An 18,777-nucleotide genomic window follows, 5' to 3' on the forward strand; every position below is an offset into this window, starting at 1 on the left:
GAGCTGAAGGAATAAACACTCATTCACGCATTCTAAAATCCGTTGTAATCTATTTACAAAAGGTGGAAGGTTTAGCATTGTAAATGAAGGTACCGTTCTGAAGTGTGATCGATAACTGGGCAAAGCAGGCTTGACCTGCTGTGTCCTGGTCAGCAGTTCAGTGGGCGCATTGGATTAGAGCTAATGTTCATCGACGCACATATGAGAATGTTTATTACTGGTCGTAAATGACATGATAGTTTCCACCATGAAGACCACTGCACCACACCAGTTCACCACATTTGTATTTACAAATATAATGCATTTTTGCTTTTTAATTTGATTTATGGACAGTTTTCCAAGGTGAAGTGATTAAAAATAGGTCAAATACATGTATTTAAATTCTAAATATGTTACTGTTTCTGAAGTAACATGCTCTCATTCCTGATTGGTGGGTGAGACTCCTGGTCTCCCTCCTGATTTTTTTGTCAAAATTATGACGGAATTGTCTTGACATAACCTTTTGTTTCTTAGAAAAACCCTTTATGTGCTTTTTTTTTCTTGTCAGGGACCTTTTAAGTATTTTTTTTTTCACAGCTTTTTATATTAGAAAAACCTTGCACTTAAGCTATTGTTGACTTCAGATCACCCTCCCCTCTACAGTCCTGAAATATTTTCCTGTCTGTTTTGACAGAGATCCTGCCCTTGAAATAAGCATCTTGGACATCTTTGGCTTTGAGGAATTCCAACGCAATGGTTATGAACAGGTAAGCAGAGACAGCACAGATATTGATGATTATGATGATAATGTTAATTACACTTTTAACATCTAATTGTGACCTTTTGAAAGGGTCTTTCGTATCATTATAATGTCAGACAACTGAGGCTTACATTATAGCCCCCTTTCTAAGTGCAGTCTATTCAGAGACTGGCTCTGAAGATCCTCCTTATCTTCTCACTGTGGACTCTGGTCCTCCTAAACCTCCTGCTGATCTGCACTGAGTTTGATGTGGAGCTGCCAATGAGCCACAGACCAGTGGGAATCAAGGCATTCCCGTACAGGGGAACGCACTAACCTATCACACAGCATGATTCCTGCCTTGGGCTATGGCTTTTTTAGACTTAACGATTGACAGGATGTTCCTCTGCCAGGGTTTTTTTTTTTTTTCCACCATCAAAGTATTTCACTCTAAATGAGACGAGGAGCTTTATAGCTCTGTTCCAAAACTCTACCAGCTGCCTCTGTAGACCGTATTTTAAAGACCCGGATATACTTAATTGTCTGTGTTGCACTCCATCTCACGCACAGTAATGTCAGCAAAGCTTTCAGAGTGTACACAATGGAGCATGCACTGTTATACTTGCACTTCTGGGCGGATACAAAAATTGGGCTGCGTGCGGACTGTGTGCGTGGACATCCACCGACCCTCCTGATGACAAAATGTCGTATAGCCACTTGTTTCATGACACTCGTTTCAAACAAAAGGGGTATAATACTGAGGTATCTACATTTTATTTTATATTGTAGAATAAAACGTGAAAATACATTGAGCTTGTGTTAACCTTGAGCTGCACGATTCGGGATAAATTGAGAATCACAATTGTTTTGTTTTAAAATAGAGATAATTAATCTCCCGTGGACTAAACAAAATAACTTGCTAGAGGCTCTGACAATGTTAATTGCTGCAGTCTATTTAAAAATATGTAATTTAAAAAATAATAATAATAATAATTTGATATAATGATTAAAAAACTCACTTAGAGACTTCACTTGTTTAATTACCAGATGAATCAGTGTTTTTGAATGAATCTCTTAAATGATTCAGTTATACTTATTTTTTAACAGTCACTTGTCATTTTTTATTGTCACATTTAACCAAAAAGCCGTTCAAAAATGCATCGACTTAAGGACAATGGACAAACTAATTTCCAGATTTAAGGAATCATTGCTACAGCACTCTTATGCAAATAAATGTTGATTGTGAAAATACTTCAGAATTTATTATATCACTGAATAATAGTGTACACTTACTATGCTTATTAAATAAGCGGCCATTTTTATTAACACATGTAGGGCCCTATCTTGCACCCAGCGCAATTGACTTGGTACACCGACGCATATATCATTCCTATTTTGCACCCGCGCACAGCGGACTTTTCCCTCCACAGACGCACGTCGGTAAATTAGGGAATGAACTTGCTCTCCCGGGGGCGGTTCAGCGAAAAGAGGAGACGTGTTCCGGTGCAAATGTTCCCTGGTGCTATTTTGCAGGTTTAGAAAACAATTCCGCCACTGACCAGGAAAAACCTAGTCTAAAGTCAGTGACGCTTTGCACGTTATTCATATGCTATTTTAAGGGCGCATGCTTGGCCTGTCTGTTTAACCGAAGCTGATTTGGGTGGGTTTCTCCCATCCCCGTACAACGTCATTTCTCTGTCTTTCACGGCCCTGAAGAGAACGCCGGTCTCCTCGGCTGTGAACCGCTCCTGGTGTGCGCCTGGCAAATCCGCCATAATAATAGCAAACCGCCATGGAACAAGCGCGCCTGGTCTTAAAGGGAATCTGAGATGACGTTCTGATTGGTTTATTGCACGTTACGCCCAAACCACACCTATGAATAATGAAGCTACTTCAGACCAATCCATTTTAGATTTGCATCGGGCGCAAGAGTCATTTATCCCGCCGGTATAATAGCAACAGCGCCCAAGACCCGCCCACAAAGTTGCTTGACACTTGCGTTTCAGATCGTTAAAATAGGGCCCTTAGAGCGCTAATCAGTTATAAATGAGGTTTTTCATTATTCTGTTGAACACAAACGAAGATATTTTAAAGAATGTTTGTAACCAGACAGTTGACGGCACCTATTGACTTCCATTGTCGTAAAAAAAATGAAATACTATGGAAGTCAGTGGGTTCTGCCAACTGTCTGGTTACCAACATTCTTTAAAATATATTTGTTTGTGTTCAACAGAAGAAAGAAACTCATACAGGTTTGGAATAACATGAGGGTGAGTAAATTATGACCCAATTTTAATTTTGGGTGAACTATCCCTTTACCTCCAGATTAAACTCAGATTGTATCCATACGTCCCAGAGCGGTCAGTTGAGACAAAACAGAGTGATAATTCAGCTTGTTGTGAAACGAGTGTATCTGTTGTGGCCGTACTTCACAGAGCGGTTTCATTTTGAACAGAAGCCTATGTGCATCTGGATCTATGTGCATAGCTGAGTGTGCCATGAATGTATATACATATATTACATATGAATGTATATCAAAAGATTAGTGTGAAATAAAGCTGCTGCTGCTGCAGCTGCTGTCAAGACCCTGAGTTGTTATTTTTGTTTTGGAGAGAGACAAATGTCTGACTGAAGGCTAAGACGCCACGTGTGCACCTCCGCCCCCCTGCCCAGAATTCTCTGTCTTTTGTGCATGCTGTGTTTTTGCACTGGACAGATGAGGTCGACGTACAAGGGGTGGGTGTTTTCTCCTCAGCTGAACCCTTGGCACCAGACACAAAGAAGGCTCTGTGCACACTTGGTTTTGACCCATTAACCATCAGCCTGGATTTGGCGCCATCCAATGTCATTGTTGTCATAGACTCTGTAGGGAGGATGCATGAGGTAAATTAGGGGTGCTGTGCTGTAATGGTTAATAAATAGCTGCTCCTTTCTGAGCTACTCATCAACTTCCAACTGCTAAAACAGCTGATTGATCCCTCATAAAAGGGGATCTGCATGAGAACACTCTGTATCCTGCTGAAACCTGCTTAAACCAACCAAAGTTGGTTTGCTGGCCTTGGCTGGTTCAGCGTGTTGGCCTGCTGGTGAAGTGGTCAAAACCTTAGACCAGCTTTGGCTGGTAAAAGATGATTAAAGTAACAACTGCGGCTTGTGACAAAGTGTGAATCTTATTGGTTGGCCATTTTTCATCGCAGTGTGATGGGAAAGAAATTAGAGCACATATTTGTCGCATTGACGACAAACGAATGTTGTGGATCGGAACAGATGCTTTAACAGACGCTCAGTTAAATTTTCGCACCGACAATCTGTCTTGATGAATATTTGTTTTTGAGGGTCTGTCCCCATCTAGATGAGGGTCTTTATTTGTGTCTGTGTGTGGATCTGTTCTCCAGATATCCATCTTGACAACTGTTGAGAGGTAGACAGGTAGGGTGTGTGTGTTGTCTGTATGTGTGTCATTCCTGGATATCTTTCTTGACAGTGTTGGACAAGGTGTAAATCAGGGCTGGTGCTATAAGAGATAAGTGCTTACCCACAATCCCCTGGGAGATCTCCTTGTGTTGGTGGGCGTGACAGGTTGGGGAATGCTTACGAGACGGCGAGATGTCGATTGCTTGTCTCCTAAATATACACCTTTAAACCACGTCAAAAGAGATTTACGGTCTTTGACCTTTCAAGGTCATAAGAATGAGAGAAAACGCAAATAAGGGGCGAGTGACCGTGATTAAGGAGCAGGAACTAGGCATTTAATGCCCACTAGATATAACTATTTAAGTGTGAGAATTGGGTCTGATCGAAATCAAGAAGTCCACTAGGGTTTGCACAGACTAGTCGACTTTAATTCTCTGCCATGGCGCTTTAAGCTTGACGTCGATTAGTTGCTGATCATGGCCTATAGAGGGCGCAACAGGGTAAGAAGTCCACTTTTACGTTCTGTTTCCAACAGTTAAAATGACGAATAAATGCTTACACTGAGAACGCTCCACAAGATATGTTTGATTATACCATCTGGATGCTCAGAGTTGAATGGCTTATTGTACGGGTAAGTTAATCGGTGTTTTAAACTAATGTGTGCTGCATTGTAACGCAGAGACATACAGAAAGTAGATCACAAATGTATTGTCAACATCTGTATCCAATTTAGAACGAGCAGAAACCTGTGAGAAATATAACGACCCAAAGACAAAAGAACTGATAAAAATAAGCTGTGTATGAGCAATAGCCTTGTGGGCATCGCTGTGTCATATGCCATAGCTGTGTATGAGTCTCAGCTCGAGGTTCAGGCTTATTTGTTCATTAAGGACGTCATCAGCGACTAGTCGGCGTCGACTTCAACTTTAATCACATAAATATCGACTTAAAACAATCTGAAGTCGTTCAACTTCTAAATTCGGCAAATGCTTTTCAGTGTTTTCTTAATATCTAATTACAGAAGCTAATGAACCACTATTGAATGTTTTGTTCCTCTTTTGGAGTGTCACAATAGCCGCTTTCCGACCGGAGGAACCTTTTTACAGTTCCTAGAACTATTGGCTAAAGTACCGTATGTTCCTGCGGTGCGAACACGCCGACTAGGAACGACTTTAGTTCTAGGAACTCCATTTGGAGGAACTAATTTAGGTCCTACTTCAGAGTAGGGTCTAAACCAGCACTATAGGAACTACCCGTGACGTTAGTGTACACTGATGACCGAACGCACGCGGAACACCAGCACCCGCCATTTTTAAAACAGCTATATGTAAGTAAACACACAGATTATAGCCTATATATTTACTCCAGAAACTTGATACAAACATGGAAAACAGTGATAGATGGGCATCTAAACCTTTATGCTGAAGAGAAAATCCAACGCAACTTTGAGGGGACCAAGTCAAACATGATTATGTATTTCTGCCCAGCTAGCAACACTGGACATCAATCTCGCGGAATAGGCTAATAACCTTTTTTTTTTCATATACTGTGTACTTTCTATAACAATTCTATCTAATAACATGTTAAACAGTACTGTTAGACAGATCACTAACTAATGAACACAGAGAATGCGAGCATTGTTTGCTCTGGCGTTCTCAGCGCCGTCAAAATAAAGGTCCGTCGCGCCGTCAAAATAAAAGTCACCGTGCTTGCGTCACTCCCTTACCCCTCCTACCAGTTCCTATGGCCACTTGGCCAGTGCGAACGCAAACAGCAAAACCGAGTTTGGGGGAGAGTAGTTATTAGAACTGTTTAGAAGTGGACAGTTCCTATAACTAAGTTCCTGTAACTACTTGGTCGGAAAGCGGCTATTGTACCGGTATTGACGATAGCAATGATATTTAAAAAAATGAAATACCTATATGTTAATACTACACATCTGATATTGTAAATAATTCAGTGCCACTAACTATCTGGTTGATACTCCAACATAGTAGGTGAGGGTATAGCACCTTTAGGCTGGTTGCCACCCGTCATAAAAAGAAAGACAACACATTGTGTAGTTATTACTGCCACAAATAATTATGTTGGAAGAGATTCTCTACCCGCAGAAAAGTTGTCCCTCCAGTGTGGGAGTTTTTGGATTCGAAAATAAAGACGGGTTGTTGTATGCAGGAAGTGTTGATCAACAGTAAGTCAAGTCACCTTTATTTATAGAGTGCTTTATACAATACAGATTGTTTCAAAACAGCTTTTCAGCGATAACAGGAAAATGATTCATTAATGCAAACGGCTGTACAGCAGCTGTAACAGAAAATAGTGTGATTGTTCAGTTGAAGTCAGTGTTGATTCAGTTCCATTGTAAGGAGGATCATCAATTATTTAATTAGTTCATTTCATCTATAAAGCAGTTCTGCAGAAAACAGTGATGTCATCATCCAGCTCAGTTCAGCTCTTAGTCTATAGTGTCAGTGCAGTCAAAACAATAATATTGTTGAATATTAAATGTTATTTATTCTTGTTTGCTTTTGTACAGTTATGGTAACAAACTCTCTCAATGCCTCCCTACACTCATATTTTGAGTTTGATTCATTGGGCAAAAAAGAGAAAACACAAAGTTAAAGATAAATTTGATTGATATCATTATTATTATTATTATTATTTTTATTTCTGTAATCCTGATTATACCATTAAAGTAAATTAATTTAAACACAATAATCGTGTAGTGAAATTTTGATATCATATTCCTTTTCCACACTTTATTTTGTAGGCCTATATCACTGATTTTTAGATTCACTCGCCCTTAACCCTTTATTTTGTGTCACAAATGCTAGGTAATGTTATCGCATTGGACTTACTGACATAATATATATTAAATTATTATATTAATTTTTTTTTACAGTTTTGATCATTTTTGGGCATTTTTGGTGGGTGGGGGTTTGACATTGTTGCGCTTTTAGTGTTGACCAGCCATCTTATAAATATTATAAAACCTTTTTTTTTTTTTCACTCAAACATGGAGGTACATAAGCTTAGATGAATAAGGTCTACAATAAGCCACTTCAAAAAGAAATACAATAATCGCTAAAAAGGCCTGCCATTTTTGACATGGAACACAGCGTTTTACCGGTCCATCAGTTCTTAGAAGTGCTGTTAGCAAGTAATTTACGTTTACAAGCTGTCAATATTCGGGTTATGGTCGGGTTAAGGTCACTATTTGGGTTTCTGAAACATTCGAAATAACCCGTTTACACGCGTGAGCAGAGAGAGTTACTCCTGTATACATGGAATTTGTAATCAATTGGGTTATCCCGATGTAAACGGCAACGCACGGTTAGCGTCTGGATGTACGGACATTGGACAACCTTAAGACGCAATATGCGTCATTTCCGATTCTTCTTCATGTATCCAAAGACGACAACAACAACAACAGCACGCGGATAATGAATAGTTCGGGGCAGATAGCGATCGCCTTTGTTTGCTCTTTCCCCCTCGCTCCAAAAGTGTGGTGCTGTGCTGCGTCTCGCCATGTTTACCTTTACTTCTTGTTTACTTCCGGTATACTGCACGCAGGTTTTTGTATGCGCCGTCTCTACTCAAAAGACCAAGATTCCTTGCGAATAGAACATGCGCAGAACACAAATCAATGTTCCTTTTGATGGGGATATGCCGATACGCGTTTACATGACCAAATATTCGGGTTTGAAAAGGGGTGCCCCAGGGATCATATCCGGGTTTTTAAAAACCGGGATATGAGCATATTCGGGTTTTTGCCGGTGTTTACATGGCCGTGCGCGACCGGGTTATTGCTAATATCCCGGTTTTGAACGGGTTATTGGCTGCATGTAAACGTAGTCTATGTTGTTTCTTGTATATGTTGTCTTGCATTGGTACAATGTTCCTCTATCCTCTGTCCCACATTTAAGATCTTTTCTCCATGGATGTTCTGGAATTCTGGAATTCTCCCTCTCTTTCTCCAAGCTCTTCATCTTTGCTCTGATCGGTTTCTTTCACAATGTGTGCTGAATTGGTGTCAGCGCTTGGGCAGCCTTCCCTATGACATCCCGTAGTGCTGTAAAACCTCATGATGAGAAGTTGATGATCTTTTCTAAAATACTTGTTTTCTTTCCTCTCCATTACTTCCACTGTTGCTGTTTGTACTTCATCCAGTGTGTGTTGCCACATTCAACTTGGAAGACGCCCATGTTGATGCAGCCGTCGTGCACGTATACTTCCCTCAGATGGACTTTTGATAGGCAATATCAAAAAGGCTCCATCATATATGACCTGAGCTCTTGAGAGCTATGAAAAACATATTTTTAAATCAGCAGCTAGATGGTTTGAAGTTGAAGTGTGGCTGAGGAATTCTTTTGTTTGAGGAAAAAGCCACCATCTACTCTTTTCTATCAGAAATTGTACTTTTGTTCTCATGCTTTGTCCTTTTGGACTCCCTTCCATTAGGGTTCCTTGTTTTTAAACTTTCATCTCGACTGGATTGCGATGATGAATGATTAAAATGAGTCCGGTAACTGGGATGTTAGGATGAATTCCTGGAATAAAGCAGCTCACTGAAGCGTGTGGAACTGTGAGTGGAACTGAGAGTTAATGAGTGTGAAGGGTTAACGTGGAACACTTATTACAGCCATGTTCGTTAAGAGCTAATTAACATGCATGCCAGCTCTTTGTGTGCAGATAAAGCCGCCTGTCATATAGATATTGTTTGGAAAATATGTGGAATGCTAAATATACTTCGTAAGTGTAAGCTTTATTTTGCCTGATAAAACGCACGTGCTTGATTCCAAAGAGCAGTATCCATATATAGCCATATGAACAGTGCGTAATACATTGTACACAATCCTATCTTTTTAAAACTATCTATCTATCTATCTATCTATCTATCTATCTATCTATCTATCTATCTATCTATCTATCTATCTATCTATCTATCTATCTATCTATCTATCTATCTATCTATCTATCTATCTATCTATCTATCTATCTATCTATCTATCTATCTATCATCATCATTTTTTTCTATCTATCTGTCATTCTATCTGTCTATCTATCGTTCTGTCGTTCTGTCTGTCTCTCTGTCTGTTTCTCTGTCTGTCTGTCTGTCTGTCTGTCTGTCTGTCTTTCTGTCTGACATGTAATGTGTGAAGAAAAATATAAAAATTAAGGCACGTCAGAACAGAAGATAATATTTTACCAATTATCATTTCTAGTCCAAAAAAAAAAAAAACACCATTAAGAGCTTACTGTGTTGAAAATTAGTTCTAGGAAATTGACAATTATTCTTCCTAACCGAACTCTTACTTTTACTCGTTTATTTTTGTAAAACTCACAAAAAGTGCAGAAGTGTCCATAGTTAAGGAGGAACATGCCCTACTGTACTTGGCTATATTGACCATTTAATGAGAAACATTGTTTGTGACCACATGTCAACAAAGATGTATTAACATGAGAAATTAACTAGTTAATCAATTCTTCAGTGAAAGTGTATTTTATTCTATTTAATAAGTAAGTGTCCATATGCTGTGAGTACAGAGGCTTAACAAAGGCTTTTTCCTTGTGTGTTTCTGTCTGTAGCTGTGCATTAACATGGTGAATGAGCGTATCCGGCAGTACACAGCAGAGGTGCTCTTCGAGCAGGAGCAGCAGGAATGTCTGCAGGAGGGGGTTGCCATGGAGACGCTACGCTCCCTCGGCAACCAGACAGCGGTGTTGGACTTCTTCTTCCAGGTACGCAGTCGTGGCTTTCCGAGAGCCGGGGAGAAAGCTTTTTCCCCACCCCGAGGGTGTTGACCCTGTACAAGAGCCCCTCTGTTGTCTCTTTAATGGTTGGTGCTGCTGTCTCTTCATTTACTGACTCAGTAACGGATGCAGCCGCTGACTCTTTTATAAAGGCTAACACGCATCCAGGCGCGTTGAATTCCCTTAGGTGTCGCAAAGATGTGATAAAGCCCGTCTTTTAGACTATGACTCTATTAGCCGTTTGTCAGATGTGACCGTTTTATGAGTCATGAAATGACTTCTTTCTTTGGTCGAGACCAAGTGACACAGCGGTTTACACACATAAGCACATTTTGTCTCGCCACACACACACTTGTGCTCTACCTCTCCTCACTACATATATTCTGCGTACATTTGAGGGGGTTTTACGGCAGTCTATTTCATGTTTTCACACATGTCCCTTGCTGATAAACAGCTGCACCAAGTCTGCTAAATTTGTTGTAAAAGATTTAGAAGGACCGTTTATTATCCCTTGGGCAGTGGATGCATTTATTTATTTATTTATTTTAAATAATCAACTTTAGGTTTAAATTTATATTATAAATGTATAAGGGAAATTTTATTTATGATGTCCTGTAACTGGTCAGCATTCTTTTTTTGCCATGCCTATTTTTAGGGCCCAAGCCCTGAAAGGGCGAAGGCCCTATTGTTTTCGTAAGGATTATTAGGGCCCAAGCCCTGAAAGGGCGAAGGCCCTATTGTTTCCGTAAGGATTATTTTTTTTTTTCTTCATTATTTTTTTTTTTTGCCTTTTTGCCACTTTTGGGGCCCTTAACATGCTCAAAAACTCTTGAAATTTTGCACACACGTCAGAACCTGCGGCCATCAGGGCCGGGCTGAAGCTGGTACTGGGGCGTGGCAGGGGGGCTCGACAGCGCCCCCTGGAATGGGGTCCGAAAACTTGGTCCATAAATCAAACACGCTTGCATGTAATAATATGAAACTCAGTACACATATAGATCTCATCGGGCCGAACAACTTTCGTGCTCTAAGTTTTACAAAAGCCCAACAGGAAGTCGGTTATTATACGTTGTTTGGAAAACGCATACAATGGAATGTGAAATACTCCTCCTAGGGATTTCATCCGATCGCCACCAAACTCGGTGAGAATAAAGTCAAGACATTGAGGATGAATTCTTGCGAACGGATTTTTGATATCTCGAACGGTTTGGCCGTGGCGAGGAAACGAATTTATGGCGAATAATGGGACAACGGAAGTGTGTTATAACTTCTGCATACATTAACTGATCTTGATGAAACTTCAGCAGTGTGTTCGTTGTAAGAGGCCGATCACATGGATGTGACTATTGTGAGTCAAAGTTATAGCGCCACCAACTGGCAGCAGGAAGTGTGTCACTTTCAAAATGCTTTGAAGTCACCCTCTTAATTTTACCCGATTTGCTTCAAACTTTCTGTGTATAATGTAAACACAGGGCAGATGTAGACCTGTGAAAGGATTATTGATATCTTAGATACTGTTGCCGTGGCAACGCATCAAGTTTTAATATTCTTTTCGGATGCGTTTGAGACTCTTAACATGCTTGAAATTGGATGAAACTCGACAGACACATAACACTTATTAGCCAGTAGACATGTGAAAAGTTTCAGAAACGGGCGTGGCAGGGGGGCTCAACAGCGCCCTCTTGAACAGGGTCTGAAAACTTGGTCCATATATCAAACACGCTCGCATGAATTAATATGAAACTCGGTACACATATAGATCTCGTCGGGCCGAACAACTTTCCCTCTGTCAAGTTTCACGCCAGCCCAACAGGAAGTCAGCTATTATGGGTTGTTTGGAAAACGCTTGCTGTGGAATGTGATGCACTCCTCCTAGAGAATTCATTCAATCACCTCCAAACTCAGTCAGCATGAAGTAAAGACATTGAGGATGCTAAATTGCGGACGGATTTTTGATATCTTGAACGGTTTGGCCGTGGTGAGGAAACGAATTTATGGCGAGAAAAGAGAGACACGAAGTGTTATAACTTCTGCATACATCAACTGATCTTGATGAAACTTCAGCAGTGTGTTCGTGGTAAGAGGCCGATCAGATGGATGTGACTATTGTGAGTCAAAGTTATAGCGCCACCAACTGGCAGCAGGAAGTGTGTCACTTTCAACATACTTTTGACAAAAGTGGGGGGGTTAGTTTTAAATACAGTAAAAAAAAAGTTTTTATATTGTTCTCATCAAGCCGGACAACTTTCTAATTTACATTCATTAGCTCAGAGCAAAAGGAAGTCAGATATTTTGGTCTGAATGTGGATTTTTTTTGCAAAATCAGCCTATGAATTTTTAGCCACTCCTCTTAAACTATTTATTTTATTCCCACCAAACTTTTTCAACATGATGAAAATACATTAAATATGCTAAATTGTGAACGGATAATAAATATCTCAAACGGTTTTGCTATGGCGAGGGATTAAAGTAATGTCCAAAAAGGAAAAACTAAAAGCCTCAAATTTTCTAAAAATGTAATTATATACCATTTATTTCTATATAAAAGTATACAAACATTACAACTAAACATTTTATTATTTTTTTTTCAATTTAAAAATGGATTTTAAGTTTAAAAACTGCCAGAATGGTTGTTTAGCCTAAACAATACATAAATAAAGTCAAACATAGTGCTATACTGCCCTCTTGTGTTCAAAATCAGGTAGGCCTATTATATCTATATAAAAATATACTAGGTATGTGACGGTGAGAATATTTTACCACCGGTTAACTGACGTGTGACACCGCTGGGGGCTTTTTAATCGCTAACTTAAAAACGAAAGTAAAATATGTTCGTCCGCACTGACATTTATATTGGTTGAGCAAGCGTTTCAAATGAATTCCTATGGAAGTAGGAATTAACTGAAAAACGTTCACTCTGTTCTGCTCGTTCCTCGCCGTGGACGCGCACCATTATGAATGCCCGTGCAGCCATGAGCATTTTAGTTTCATTTTAAAATTAGCGCCTTTCGGGGGGTGGATTGCTTGAAATTATTTTACAAAAGCACAATTTTGTGTTTTATTGCAACTGTACACAAATATAAGTTAACACTTTGCAGTTTGAATGTCGTCCTGTATAATGACGGAGTATGTTTTTATGTGTCTACTGTTCAATCGCGCCCACGCCACACACACACACACACACGGTTTACTATCTTTGTGGGTACTCTCCATGGACTTAATGGTTTTTATACTGAACAAACTGTATATTCTATCTCCTCACACTAACCCTACCCCTAAACCTACCTATCCCATAAAACTTTCTGCATTTTTACATTTCCAAAAAAACTCATTCTGTATGATTTATAATCTTGTTTACCCATGGGGACCTCTATTTAGGTCCCCACTGTGACACGAGTCCCCATGAGTCTGTGTGCATTCAGGTTAAAGTCCCCACCGGGATAGAAAAACATGAACACACACACACACACACACACTCCAGCATTACAATCTTGACATCGCAGCCTGTTCATTATAGCCTTAATAAAATATAATAATAAAATAGTCAACCTAACATATAAAAATTACACTGCTCTAAATAGTCAGTAGTACAATTCGTACATTCACAGTAAGCACCGCTCGCTCCACTGTGATGTTTCCAAGCTAATTTTTGCGCATGTGAAGAGGATGATTTTTTCCATCAATATTGGAACACGAGTGAAGAACAAAGCCTATAATAAAGAATAGTTTAGCATCCAAATACATCGCAAATGTTGAAACATTTTGATTCTGATGAGAGGGTTACGTGAGCCCAACACTTCTTACTTTCATTTTTACTTTTACATTAAATTTAAAGGATTTGTTGTGGAATATTTTGAGTGTATCATAAAATCTGAATAATAAAAAAAAATAATAATAATAATAAAAAAAAAAAATGAATGAATGAATAATATATATATATATATATATATATATATATATATATATATATATATATATATATATATATATATATATATATATATATATATATATATATGTGTGTATGTATGTATGTATGTATGTATGTATATATATATATAGCTGCGAGCAGCGATGAAGGGCCAAAGCCGGCGGCACCGCCACCCTAAAGGCACCGGGGTTGCGGTGCCACCGGCTTGGGCCCGTAATCGCTGCTCGCAGCTATATATATATTTTTTTTTTTCTTTTTCTTTTTCTTTTTCTTCATTATTTTTTTTTTTTTGCCTTTTTGTCACTTTTGGGGCCCTTAACATGCTCAAAAACTCTTGAAACTTTGCACAAAGGTCAGAACCCGCGGCCATCAGGGCCGGACTGAAGCTGGTACCCGGGCGTGGCAGGGGGGCTCGACAGCGGTTATTATACGTTGTTTGGAAAACGCATACAATGGAATGTGAAATACTCCTCCTAGGGAATTCATCCGATCGCCGCCAAACTCGGTGTGAATGAAGTCAAGACATTGAGGATGAATTCTTGCGAACAGATTTTTGATATCTCGAACGGTTTGGCCGTGGCGAGGAAACGAATTTATGGCGAATAATTCAAACAGGAAGTGTGTTATAACTTCTGCATTCATTAACTGATCTTGATGAAACTTCAGCAGTGTGTTAGTTGTAAGAGGCCGATCACATGGATGTGACATTTGTGAGTCAAAGTTATAGCGCCACCAACTGGCAACAGGAAGTGTGTCACTTTCAAAATGCTTTGAAATCACCCTCTTATTTTTACCCGATTTGCTTCAAACTTTATGTGTATAATGTAGACACACGGCAGATGTAGACCTGTGAAAGGATTATTGATATCTTAGATACTGTTGCCGTGGCAATGCATCAAACTTTAATATTTTTTTCGGATGCTTTTGAGACTCTTCACATGCTTGAAAATGCATGAAACTCGACAGACACATCACATTTATTATCCAGTAGACGTGCAAAGTTTCAGAAACGGGCGTGGTGAAATGGCTCAGTAGCGCCACCTTTAGTCAAAAGTGGGGGGGTTAGTTTTATCAACAGCAACAAAACTTGGTATGTGTATTGTTCTCATCAAGACGGACAACTTTCTAATTTACAGTAACTAGCTCGGACCAAGAGGAAGAGAGATATTTTGGTTTGAATGTGGATTTTCTGGAGAATTTTCTCTCCCTCTCTCTGTGTCTCTGTGTGTGTGAGGGGAGGGGGGGATTTGACTATTGCTTTTATATTGTTAATCAAGGTTTCAGGGGCTTTTGGGGTTCTTAACGTGCTCAAAAACTCTTGAAACTTTGCACACAAGTCAGAACCCCCTGGCATCAGGGCCGGGCTGAAGCTGGTACCCGGGCGTGGCAGGGGGGCTCAACAGCGCCCCCTTGAACTGGGTCTGAAAACTTGGTCCATAGATCAAACACGCTTGCATGAATTAATATGAAACTCGGTACACATATAGATCTCATCGGGCCGAACAACTTTTCCCCGGTCAAGTTTTACGCCAGCCCAACAGGAAGTCAGCTATTATGGGTTGTTTGGAAAACGCTTGCTGTGGAATGCGAAGTACTCCTCCTAGAGATTTCATCCAATCCCCACCAAACTCGGTGTGCATGAAGTCAAGTCATTGAGGATGCTAAATTGCGGAAGGATTTTTGATATCTCGAACGGTTTGGCCGTGGCGAGGAAACGAATTTATGGTGAGAAAAGAGAAACACGAAGCGGTATAACTTCTGCATACATTAACTGATCATGATGAAACTTCAGCAGTGTGTTCGTGGTAAGAGGCCGATCAGATGGATGTAACTATTGTGAGTCAAAGTTATAGCACCAACAACTGGCAGCAGGAAGTGTGTCACTTTCAAAATGCCTTTGACAAAAGTGGGGGGGGGGGTTAGTTGTATATACAGTAACAAAAATCAGTACGTACATTGGTCTCATCGAGCCGGACAACTTTCTAATTTAAAGTAATTTGCTCCAACCAACAGGAAGTCAGATATTTAGGTCTGAATGTGGATTTTTTTGCAAAATCAGCCTCTGAATTTTTAGCCACTCCTCTTAAACTATTTATTTTATTCCCACCAAACTTTTTCAACATGATGAAAATAAATTAAGTATGCTAAATTGTGAATGGATAATAAATATCTCAAACGGTTTTGCTATAGTGAGGGACTAAAGTAATGTACAAAAAGGAAACTAAAAGCCTCATCTTCTAAAAATGTAATTAAAAACCATTTATTTCTATATAAAAGTATACAAATATCACAACTAAACCCATTTTATTCTTTTTTTTTTTTCAATTTAATAATAATTTATAAGTTTAAAAATAGTAATTGTACTATTTAGTCCCATAAAAGTCAAGTCATACATAGGGCTATACTGCCCTCTTGTGTTCAAAATCAGGTAGGCCTATTGTATCTACATAAAAATATACTAGGTTTGTGACGGTAAGAATATTTTACCACCGGTTAATCGACATGTGACACCGCTGGGGGCTTTTTAATCGCCAACTTAAAAACGAAAGTAAAATATGCTCGTCCGCACTGACATTGATAGTGGTTGAGCGAGCGTTTCAAATGAATTCCTATAGAAGTAGGAATTAACTGAAAAACGTTCACTCTGTTCTGCTCGTTCTTCGCCATGGATGCGCACCGTTATGAATGCCCGTGCAGCCATGAGCATTTTAGTTTAATTTTACAATTAGCGCCTTTCGGGGGGTGGATTGCTTGAAATTATTTTACAAAAGCCCAATGTTGTGTTTTATTGCGACTGTACACACATATAAGTTAACACTTTGCAGTTTGAATGTCGTCCTGTATAATGACGGAGTATGTTTTTATGTGTCCACTCTTCAATCGCGCCCACGTCACACACACACACACACACACACACACACACACACGGTTTACTATCTTTGTGGGGACTCTCCATAGACATAATGGTTTTTATACTGTACAAACTGTATATTCTATCTCCTCACACTAACCCTACCCCTAAACCTACCTATCCCAGAAAACTTTCTGCATTTTTACATTTCCAAAAAAACTCATTCTGTATGATTTATAAGCTTGTTTACCCATGGGGACCTCTATTTAGGTCCCCACTGTGACACGAGTCCCCATGAGTCTGTGTGCATTCAGGTTGAAGTCCCCACCGGGAATAGAAAAACATGAACACACACACACACACACACACACACACACACACACACACACACACACACACACACACACACACACACACACACACACACACACACACAAACACACATTCCAGCATTGCAATCTTGACATTGCAGCCTGTTCATTATAGCCTTAATAAAATATAATAATAAAATAGTTAACCTAACATATAAAAATTACACTGCTCTAAATAGTCAGTAGTACAATTCGTACATTCACAGTAAGCACCACTCCACTGTGATGTTTCAAGCACATTTTTGCGCGTGTGAAGAGGATGATTTTTTCCGTCGATATTGGAACACGAGTGAAGAACAAAGCCTATAATAAAGAATAGTTTAGCATCTAAATACATCGCAAATGCTGAAACATTTTGATTCTAAACATTTTGATTTGATTCTCTATATTTTGAGTGTATCATAAAATCAGAATAAGGTAATAAGGTTTCTGTCTTTTATATATATATATATATATATATATATATATATATATATATATATATATATATATATATATATATATATAATATAGCTGGGAGCAGCGATGAAGGGCCAAAGCCGGTGGCACCGCCACCCCGGTGCCTTTAGGTAACTAAAGGCACCAGGGTTGCGGTGCCACCGGCTTGGGCCCGTAATCGCTGCTCGCAGCTATATTTTTATTTGTTTTTGTTTTGTTTTGTGCTTTTGTTTTGCATTTTATTTTGTTTTCTTTGTTTTTGTTTTGTTTTGTTTTTTGTTTTTTTTTCTTTGTTTTTGTTTTGTTTTCTTTGTTTTGTTTTCTTTGTTTTAGTTTTGTTTTGTGCTTTTCGTTTTTCGTTTTGTTTTGTTTTCTTTGTTTTTGTTTTGTTCTCTTTGTTTTTGTTTTGTTTTGTGCTTTTCGTTTTGTTTTCTTTGTTTTTTTTTGTTTTGTGCTTTTCGTTTTTCGTTTTGTTTTGTTTTCTTTGTTTTTATTTTGTTTTGTGCTTTTCATTTTTCATTTTGTTTTGTGCTTTTGTTTTGCTTAGTGTTTTGTTTTGTGTGTTTTATGCATTTTTTATTTATTTATGTTTTACTAGTTTTTTAAATGGTCCTGCAGTGTGTCAAATACATTGTTAAAGATGAAATTATAGAAACACAAATACTTATAAAGTATTATCAAATTGAAAAAAAAAATGCTGTAATAGTGAGTTTTATACTAGTTTTAGTTGAAATATGTCATACCACAGGGCATGTAAACTATGGGATCAAAGTATTTAATGCCATCTACTTGTTTTACCGTAGTAGTAATAAAATGCATGGCAACATCATCATAATTTTCCAAGTATACACAAGATCTTCCATACAGGTCTTGTTTTTGGAGCAGTCGTGGCCTAAAGGTTAGAGAGTCAGACTCCCTGGGCGCAACAGTAAAAATGGCTGCCCACTCCCCCGGTGTGTGTGTGTCACGGTTTGCAGTGTGAGTGTTCACTGCTCACTGCTCCTAATGTGTGCACACTAACTTGGATGGGTTAAATGCAGAGGACAAATTTGAGTATTGGTCACTATAATTGGCCTTCACATGTCACTTTCACTTTATGTAGTCCTGTTTCTTTTGAGTGACTAAAAATATAGAAAATAGGGACAAATAACACACTCAGCGATGTTTGTTTGTGCTATCGTGATTTTTCAGTAGTAAGAATTGGTCAAAGATTGGTCAATCCTTCCATGCTGCAGTCAAATGTGTGCACACTAACTTGGATGGGTTAAATGCAGAGGACAAATTTGAGTATTGGTCACTA

General features: G+C 39.0%; 1 protein-coding gene across 8 annotated transcripts in view; it reads left to right on the forward strand.

Moving 5' to 3' along the window:
* myo16 (myosin XVI) overlaps positions 1-18,777 on the forward strand; it is a 259,231-nt gene that overhangs the window by 166,589 nt on the left and 73,865 nt on the right. For all 8 annotated transcript variants that reach the window (XM_081368813.1, XM_081368814.1, XM_081368815.1 and 5 more), the window contains 2 exons: positions 674-746; positions 9,722-9,874. In XM_081368813.1, the coding sequence (XP_081224939.1) occupies positions 674-746; positions 9,722-9,874 (226 nt within the window). The remainder of the gene's footprint in view (positions 1-673; positions 747-9,721; positions 9,875-18,777) is intronic.

Source organism: Scardinius erythrophthalmus (genome assembly GCF_964197995.2).
Source record: "Scardinius erythrophthalmus genome assembly, chromosome: 6".
Taxonomy (NCBI): domain Eukaryota; kingdom Metazoa; phylum Chordata; class Actinopteri; order Cypriniformes; family Leuciscidae; genus Scardinius; species Scardinius erythrophthalmus.